The following is a 9,580-nucleotide window of genomic DNA, read 5'->3' on the forward strand; positions in this document are numbered from 1 at the left end:
TTTGAGGGGGTGGGGCCTTGATAAGGGGAAGGGGGTAGTTGAGGCTGCTTCCCCCTTTGTTCTGGTCTGCCCCTCTCTCCTGCTGGCTTTTGTCTCCACCCACCGCAGACCAAGGAAAGCGCTCTGCAACAGCCCAAACTGCTTCGCGCCTCTCCTATTAAGCTTCATCTCCTTTCTAATGTTTGTCCGAGCTGTTTCCAGGGCGACGCGGCGACATCAGGTACATAGTAGATAAGCTCCTTGGGTCTAACCGGCACAGGCCCGGTCTGCCTGTTAATCTCCACCCACTGTGTCTGTCTCTTTTCCCGCCACTCCAGGGTGCAGGGGGAGGGAGGGGCGTGGCGTCACCGCCGGCTTCTGTGAGCTTGGCGCCAAATGTCGACGTTATTCAAATGAGCTGTGTAGGCGTGGCCCCAACTGTCTCCACGTCCTGTTAACCCCCTTCACGCTGTGGTCGCAGCGAGCAGAGACAAAGAGAGTTTGGTGGCACAAGCCTGAGGTCCTCACAACACACCTTTGTTTGAACAGAAGGATTGAGACAGTGTTGAAGATGGAAAGAAGAGGACAACCTGTGTCTGTTGGCATGTGCCCTGTGATGGACAGGCAACCTGTTCAGGGCGTCTTCCGCCCTGAATCCGAAGTAGCTGGGATAAACCATGTTGGAGAGCAAGATCGACCCTGCTGATGTTGCTCCTCTCATCATTCAAATCATGGTCTAGAAAGGGACACATTTCCCGGTTCATTCTTGAAAACATTCACTCACATCTCCAGAGAAAAACAACAATCATGTATCAAGTAGCGGCGTTGTAATTCCAGCAACACTCAGTATTTTAGATCAACTTCCTCAATAGTTTCTTTTTCACATCCTCTTTGTCTGCAGGAACAAATGAACCCGTGAACTCGCTGACGGAAACGCGAGGTTGCCCCCTAGTGGACACCTGTGTAAAATACAACAACGCTTAAAACCGCGTACAGTCATGATTTACTGTTACGAATAATTATTACGATATATATTGTATACGAATTTAAATTTTATAAGAATTTCAAGTACATTCAGAGTAGTGGAAACCCAGGCCATTGTAGAGAAAAACAAACAAAAGCAATCTATATAAGCTTTTTTTGCACACTTTTGCACAAACAATATTTTATTGTTTAAATGTATGTATGGGTCCATCATTTGATTCAGTCATATACCATATTCATTCACATTGAAAAATGCAGCTTCTTATGGCAAATATTCTCATACCATTAAACTGCGATGAATTTAGATTAATAAATCACAAATTCTCCAATAATTTAAACATTTAAACATTTTGCATTTTGACATTTTCACTAGTACTATTTTTCTCTAAGATGATGACGGTTAACACCAGATAAGGGTGACAATAAATAGACCAATGTAAATCGAAACATTTTAACTTTTGTTTCTCTGTAACAGTACACAGATTAAAAGTGCAGCTTAAAAAGCAAAGTTATGATAACTGTTTTTCTCTTTCCTCCCATGTCCCATGTTGACAGGAGTGACCCCTATTGGTGATTCATACGGTATCTGTATCCTCAGGATCTTCATCGCGGACTCCTTAGGTCTTGGTCATGTCACTGGCTACTACGGTCCCATAAAGTCTTTCTCTGACTCTCTCCTGCTCTTAAGTCACAGTCGTGTCCTCCTCTTCCACCCTTCCTCCACTCTCTTCTTCACGTCCCTCTTACTGTGAGTGAGTTAGCCCAGATACTTTTCACCACCTCCATCTTCACTCATACTGATCTTAACTTTAATCTTAATCTTAACTCTCACTGCAAGTCACTGTATCATCAGCAAACATGGTCACTTCTGTCAGTGGCACTTTATGGATAATGAATGGCCATTGCTAATATTCACGCTAGATGATGAAATCAGTTGTTACTACAATTGTTATTACTGTCCACAAGTAAGTAAGTCCACAATTCAACTTTTATACTTCATATTTGTAGTCAGACTGAAGAACATCTAACAGTCTTGAACAGGTGAAACTACAATTCAGGTCTGTGGCCGAGGAGCTCCGACAAAACGTCACTTTTATGAGGACGTCTTTCTCAGTTTCTGCTCCTTCATTGTGGGCATCTAAACATAGAGCTATATTGTTTTGTTTATGTCTGTTTTCTCTCACCACAAGCTGTGAAATGACTCATTTTGTGTCATCAAAGTGATGATAAATTCACCCGCAGCTCTTCAAAGCGTTGCTACACTTTCATCTCTGTCTCCAGTGTCACCTATATGGTTCTGATGGCAAGGCCTGATAAACTGGTCTCCCCACAGCCAATCGGGATGCAGCTCTCCGTGCCTGCCTGCTTGCCCGGCCGTTGCCTAGCAACTGGGGCTGCTGCTTCGTAATTCAATCCACAAACAGGTCCTGCAGGCTTTTTTTTTCTCCGAGAAGAAAGAGGTGTGACACGCGTCGCAGCTTCCTTATGAGCCGGGATGGACTCAATTTCCCAGAGTGCCGAGCATGAGCGTGGCCTGGTTCCTGTCGGTCGTAGAATGGGGCAAGATTTGGGTCGTTTCCATCGACACTTTACCTCTGGATGAGATGATAGATGATGACACCACCGGCTTCTCACCCACGCGTCGATCCTGTCCAATAAGAGCCACTTGCCACAAACGGTTAGCTCTGCTGCAGCTCCAGGCGCTGCATGGGTTAAAAGGGGGTGGATGCTGCACTTAACAGAGCAAACAGTGTGGAGGGAAGGATGCAGATGACTGTTGACAGGGTCCTGCCTTGATCAGCCTCCACCTCTCTGCGTCTCTCAACGGATGCTGAGCATCCTCCTGCAGCACGACTCAATCGTGAGTGCGCAACAGTTTCACTGGTGAGAGGAGAGACAGCCGAGGACACGCAGGACTGACTCTGGAGGAGCCATGAGTCTGAACAACGGTCAGACACTGACCAGTAATGGCAGCTTTCGAGCCCCTTGGGAGGACGCCCGGGCTGCGCTGAGACCCTGCACACCCTCGAGGAAACCCAAACCCGTGAGTAGAGTTACACTCTGCTGTCTTGGTCTCTCCAACCGTAGAAAGTTTTAAAATGAATTAGAAGTTGTGATGGAGCGGAGACAGTAATGTCACAAACTTCCATCGTTCAAGTCAATTTTAGTGAATGACAATAGCGTGATTTTGAATGAAATATGATCCGTATTTACAGAGAAAAAAGAAAACTGAAAAAAGGATGAAAAAATAAAAGAATCTATAGTGAGATCTAATTTTATTATTTTTTTTAGAATAGATTAGATTATACAATTAGATTATGATTCACAAAAATAAATATTGCTACAAAATTTTGAATCTGCTGAAAATATCTCCTGAAATAAAAACAATATACTGACAAATCCTTCAGCCATACAACATGTGTGACGCATTTATAGTGCGAGCAGTCAACGCCGCCGGTGATGTGACCGCTCAGTGAACATTTATTCTGTATCTAAAGAGTCTGATATAAACTGGAAAAATGCTTGTTACCTTGTTTGTAACACTGTTATTATTGTAGCTACTGTAATTATATAGATAAAACATGGCATTTTATTATGCTGTAACTAATAAAATGTGTAATTGTTTAGAAATTCCCCTGAATTTCCAAAATAAGTCACTCACTTATCTACACTAGATAAATGAATGCTAGCAGAGGTTGTATGAGGAGCATCAGGAGGACAGTGAGTTGTTCACCTTGTTGCTATGGTGGTGGAGACACAGATGAGGTTAGGGACAAGGCTCCATGGACCATGATGTTTGCTGATGATATAGTGAGAGTAATGATGGAGGAGAAGCAGGGGAGAAAAGGAATGAACTTCTGAAGAAGCAAGAGTGAAGATGCAGTGAGGAGAGGAGGTGAAGTGTAGTTTTTTTCCCCCAAGGATTTCCATGGAAAAAGCATTGTCTTGTTCTGCAGCCCAAGCCAGAGAATGCCATCACCATCGCCGTTTCAACACGGGTCCTCTTCACCATGGAGAAGGAGCAGCAGATCTTCGAGCAGAAGGGCATGGAGGAGTACATCAAGTACCAGGTGGAGCATGAAAGCGAGCCCTTCAGCCCCGGCCCCGCCTTCTCCTTCGTCAAGGTGGGTGAGGAGACCAAGACGCATCTGTAGCTCACAAAGATTTCACGCTGCTGGTGTCGACACGCAGCTGGAGGCGGTGGATTGATAACAACCATGAAAGAACAACCCACACATCTCCACAACACTCATTGGTTTCAAGAGTTAATCTGCATCTGGTGGTGTTGCCAGGCTCTGGAGGCGGTGAACGCACGGCTGAGGGAGCTTTACCCCGAGAGCGAGGAGCTGTTCGACGTGGTGCTCATGACCAACAACCACGCTTACGTCGGGCTGAGGCTCATCAACACCATCAACCACCACCGTGAGTCCCACCCGAGTTCCTCAAGTTCTCATGTAAAACTGACGGAAACGGTAAACACAACAATTATCGCTGGCGCTAATAATGCTAGCACCTTTTGCGCTCAAATAAAATGCTTCCTCGAAAGTGCATCAGCCCTCCTGAGCATGAAAGTGGTCTCAGAGCTGCTGACTGCCTTTTCCACCATTTAAAATCAATATCAATGCACTCACTCAATGGACGCCATTACGATCCCGCAGGGTTCGTCGGCACTCAGGTGGAGAACCATCACTCTTCTTAAGACAGTTCTTGTCATCACCCTGCAGGGCTGTTCATCGAGCGCTTCTGCATGACGGGCGGCAACAGCCCCATCGGCTACCTGAAGGCCTACCACACCAACCTCTACCTCTCCGCCGACCCTGTCAAAGTCCGCGAGGCCCTGGAGGAAGGTTGGTACCCGATCATCCGTCAGCGGATACTCTCTAAACGTGTGCGTGTGGCTCAGGTATCGCCGCGGCCACCATGTTCACCCCGGAGAAGATGACCCAGGTGTCGGACTCCCAGTTGCGCGTCGCCTTTGACGGGGACGCCGTCCTCTTCTCTGACGAATCGGAGCGCATTTACAAAGCTCAAGGGCTGGACAAGTTCTTCGAACACGAGAAGGCGCATGAGAACAAGCCGCTGGACCACGTACTGTATACTTTCCTTGTTCTTCTTTCCTTCATGTTTTTGTGAGTGACTAGAAAGCTTAGTTTAAAGGTTTGGAGGTGAAGGTTTTGGACACGTGGAGAAGAGAGACAGTGTTGGACTCAGATGAAAAGGAAACAACCAGTGGGGTCATGGATGTGATGCGGAATATGAATGGCTGATGAAGAAGACCAAAGAAGAAGAAGCTCTGTGTGACACAACTCATTCTTGCCTCCTGCTGCAGGGTCCACTCAAAGGCTTCCTGGAGGCTCTTGGGAAGCTGCAGAAGAAGTTTTACGACAAAGGCCAGCGCATGGATTGCCCCATCCGCACCTACCTTGTCACCGCTCGCAGCGCGGCCAGCTCTGGCACCAGAGCCCTCAAGACCCTGCGCTCGTGGGGGCTGGAGATCGACGAGGCTCTGTTCCTGGCAGGAGCCCCCAAAGGCCCCATGCTGGAGAAGATTCGACCTCACATTTTCTTCGACGACCAGATGTTTCACGTGGAAGGTGCGGCTGAGCTCGGGACTGTGGCCTGCCACGTGCCTTATGGGGTCGCTCAGACTTCTGCCAGGAGAGGCGCCAAAGAGCAGGAGACCTCGGGACTTCATCCACATGCAGATTCAAAGTGAAACTATGTCATTCGGGTTTGTCGTCAAAATGTTTTTAACTTCTGAAGCAACAGACTTCTGTGTTTGATTAGAGCTTTCAGTCAGTAGAAACTAACATGAGTCAGAAGGTACAATGTCTGTTTATCAGTCCAGATGCAATTTACACTTTACTTTAAGGAGGTATTTTTTATGACGAGAAACGAAGATGAGCTTTGGACCAGCAGCTTCATGTTGAAGGTGATGAGGCGGTTTCGCCACTAGAGGTCCCCAGAGTTTACTGTTTTGAAAGAAAACTATATATCACAGATATTTTTCAAAAACAGTCCATTCATAATTAGCACTTTACAGAATGCAGGTCGGCGGCTTTATGCAGTGTTTCCGGTTGTGTCGACTCCTGCAGCTGATCTGTGGTCAGATGAATCGGACGGTGCCTTTCGCTCCATCTCGCTCTCCAGGTGTTCTGGGATCAATTGCATGTCCTGTGTGTGTGTGTGTGTTTAACTGGTAACTGATCTATTCGCTGACAAGTGAGGTGTGTTTACTGTCCGCACGTGATGACGATAAGTGTGTCCTCTTCCTCGTTGTTGTTTGTCATGTCAGTTTGTGTTTGGTCCTGATTATCAATAAAAAATTATATTTGATGTGGAATTCTTTTTCTGAATGTACTGTCATGCAAGTGCACGTCCGATTATTAAAAATATGATTAAAATAGTAAAAGTAATGATTTGATCTTGAGTGTTTCTGCCTTCTTTTTACTTTTTACCATATACAGTGGAACCTCGGTTCTCGACCACAGTCCGTTCCAGACAGCCGTTCCAGACAGCCGTTCGAGAAGCGATTTGTTCTAAATCTGAATCGATTTTTCCCATTACAATGAATGGATAAAGAACTAATGCGTTCCAAGCCTTAAAATAGGCTTTTGTAGGAGTGAATGTAGAGTGTCTGCAGCAGGTGGCTGTTCCTCTATGTGTGTGGCCGCTGCATGTGGGAGGGGTTGCCGAGTGAGTGAGGTCTCTCCAGAAGTGAAGAGGTGCCCGGTGCGTGTCCAGCTCTGAATGTGCGCTTCTGTGCAGTTTGGCTGTGACAAAGTCATAAACCAAGTCACGCTCTGTCCCAGACTCGCCTCATCCCTGTCCCAGCTCCAGCCCACAACAGGACATCAAACCCTGGAGTCCAGCCTCGGAGGTGTGGAGAGCAAGCACCTGTGACACTCTACCACGGTCCAGTGTGGAGACAGGAAAGGTTTTACACCTCATGATGAAGAAGAAACAGTCAGTAAATGTAGCTAACAGACACAATAACAGAGCGCGTCGTGGGTCAGATGATCGGTCCACGCACGTTATGTTTTGTCCAGCTTTTCTCAGAGGCGTAAGAGTTCTGGATTTTCATTCGAAATCCAAAGCAAAAAAAATCTCTTTGTTCGAACTCAGATTTGTTAGAATTCCGGGACATTGGAAAACCGAGGTACCACTGTAATTACTTCAAATGGATTTCCAATTAAAGTGACTCTGTGGACTCCATCGCTTCTCTCAGATATTCAAGTGTGTGTCAGCATCAGTCTTTTCATAACAAGTGTTGGTTTCATTCCTGAAGAAAGCGAAGAGGTTGTTTGACAACATTCCTGGTGGAGTGACATGGAAAAATCTTCATTCCAGGAAGGCTCCACCTCTCCCCATAAATCCCCTGTTCATCACCAGCTGGGTTGAAACTCCTTTGCTTTAATCATCATTCCTCACAGTTTGAATTCTAAATTCTTTAGTCTTTATTTTCAACCCTCTTTCTTTTAAAAGTAGACTCCTTTGAAGAGTAATGCTAATTGTAGCAGCATTTCTTGTCCCTCAAAATACACCATTTTGTATTAAAGTGTATTTTAAAGTGCAAAGGTATTGCAATGTTTATAATAAGAATCTTGAAATAAAGGTGAACGTAAAATTACAGTAAGTCATCACTTCACTTTTATGCAAGATGACTCGGCAGAAAGTAGCCAGAGTCACTTGTAAACAAAACGGGAAAGTACGTGGCATGCGTTTGACATTTCTCACACAAAGTCTTGTTGGTTATTTGGTTCCTTTTAGAACGAAAAGAAAATAACACAAACCTCCTATTTCAGGTTTTTTATTTAAGGACTTCCATGAGCTCAGATGTGATGTTTACATGCTGCAATTTTAAACATGATGGAAACACGACAAAAAAGAACGACAAAAACACCCACAGATGACGTTCTTCTTCATGGAGTCAAAGATGTTTCACACTCTTCATGGCGACTTCATATGAGGAGAGCGATCACCGCACCTGCCGCACCGCCAGCTGTACCCACGCCCGCAGTGGCTGCCGTCCCAAGCCCAGCCATCCCTACATGACCACATGAATTCAGCCAGTCACTCTTCAGTCCAAACCTTCATGTCCTATATATATATATATATATATATATATATATATATATATATATATATATATATATATATATATATATATATATATATATATATATATATATATATTTATTTATTTTTTATTTTATTTAATTTTTTTTTTTTTTTTTTTAAAGAAAGATCAAAGGAACACACAGAAGAAATAACCTGGATGTCACTACAGTTCTATGAGTACATTCAGTTTTCCAAGAGTGTGGAGGTGTTCAGCAAGTGTTTGTCTAGAAATCTGTGACTTTACCTGCTGACTGTAGAAGCGCCACCACGCTCCCGGCTGCCACTCCTCCTCCGTTAGCGATGGCAGCACTCGACATCATCCCGGCGGCCCAGGAGCCCGCAGCGATGCCGGCTGAGGTGAATCCAATCGCGCCAAGAACAACCGGAGCGGCGACGATAGTCGTTCCTGGTCAAACAAAATAAAAGTATTACACACAAGACACTGATCATAAACGATGAATTAACTGAGACAATTCTGACCTGCACCGGCAGCAGTCAAGACGAGTCCAGTTACTGGAAACAAGCAGGTGAGTTTCAATGAACAGCCACTTCAAATGAGCGTCTGAGATACTCACGCAGTCCCATGGCGTCTTTGTCGGAGACGAGTCTGATCTCCGCTCAGCTGCTCCTTTATAGCCACTATAGGTTTCCTTTCTGAGGAAAGGAAAGTGGGCGTGGCCCCGTTTCAGAACATTCCCAGCAGAGTACACATGTACACAAACCAGTTTATGGAACCTTTACAACGGCAGATCTTCATTCCTCATCCAGAGGTCTGCATGTTTTTAAACTGTTACGGAATAATTAAAACTAATAACTGGTCAACACATGGCACCATCTTGTGGTAAAATCCTATAACTGCGTATCCAAATAAATTTAGCAGTATCCGTAATATATTTTTGTTTTTAAATAAACATATCTTTACTTTGAGATAATGACAGAGGTAGATGGACCCAAAGGCGATTTTCTGTGATAAATAATTTCCAACCTATAAAACCATAAAAACCTATAAAAACCTATAAAAATCCATCATTATTTAAAATGATAAGGTTTAAAAAAGACAACGCAATGTGTCACTTACTTTAATAGTTGTTGAGTCCCATTCGCTAACGTTATACTAATATCCGGGATGAGTCGAGGCGACGGCTGGAGAACGCTGAATAAACATCATGACTCCGCACTTTCGCTTGTGCTTTTGGTCTCGGGGGTGAATGGGTGACTTTTAGCCCTTGAAGATTCAGACTATATTTTTTAAATTAATACATTTTCGAATAATACGTTGTTTCTTGTTTCTTTTTTTTTTTTTTTAAACGAACTTTTCATAAATAATATTTATGATTTGTCGTCGAAAAATCGGAAATCGTGGTCGAACTCACTGACTAAAAATAAAATAGCAGCTTGTTTGTTTATATTAGATTTTTCAAAAGTCACAGACGCCATAATCTCATATTTAGAAGTAGGGTTTCGATTTCGGGAGTGAAGATTAAAATCATTGTTA

At 44.3% G+C, this 9,580-nt stretch overlaps 2 protein-coding genes across 2 annotated transcripts; one reads left to right on the forward strand and one right to left on the reverse strand.

The window, feature by feature from the left end:
• Nucleotides 1-2,387: 2,387 nt before the first annotated feature.
• Nucleotides 2,388-6,342, forward strand: LOC128747490 (cytosolic 5'-nucleotidase 1A-like). Its single transcript, XM_053845411.1, has 6 exons — nucleotides 2,388-3,007; nucleotides 3,921-4,088; nucleotides 4,257-4,386; nucleotides 4,689-4,811; nucleotides 4,868-5,052; nucleotides 5,294-6,342. Exons 1-6 carry the CDS (start codon nucleotides 2,897-2,899, stop codon nucleotides 5,678-5,680), a joined length of 1,104 nt encoding a protein of 367 aa, XP_053701386.1. The 5' UTR covers nucleotides 2,388-2,896; the 3' UTR covers nucleotides 5,681-6,342.
• Nucleotides 6,343-7,758: 1,416 nt separating this feature from the next.
• LOC128747598 (interferon alpha-inducible protein 27-like protein 2A) lies at nucleotides 7,759-9,244 on the reverse strand. The gene is made up of 5 exons (XM_053845582.1): nucleotides 9,164-9,244; nucleotides 8,661-8,739; nucleotides 8,566-8,598; nucleotides 8,330-8,491; nucleotides 7,759-8,011 (listed from the first exon to the last, which is right to left on the reverse strand). The coding sequence occupies exons 2-5, from the start codon at nucleotides 8,668-8,670 to the stop codon at nucleotides 7,926-7,928; spliced, it is 291 nt and encodes a 96-aa protein (XP_053701557.1). The 5' UTR covers nucleotides 8,671-8,739; nucleotides 9,164-9,244; the 3' UTR covers nucleotides 7,759-7,925.
• Nucleotides 9,245-9,580: the final 336 nt, after the last annotated feature.

Source organism: Synchiropus splendidus, chromosome 16 (genome assembly GCF_027744825.2).
Source record: "Synchiropus splendidus isolate RoL2022-P1 chromosome 16, RoL_Sspl_1.0, whole genome shotgun sequence".
Lineage (NCBI taxonomy): Eukaryota > Metazoa > Chordata > Actinopteri > Syngnathiformes > Callionymidae > Synchiropus > Synchiropus splendidus.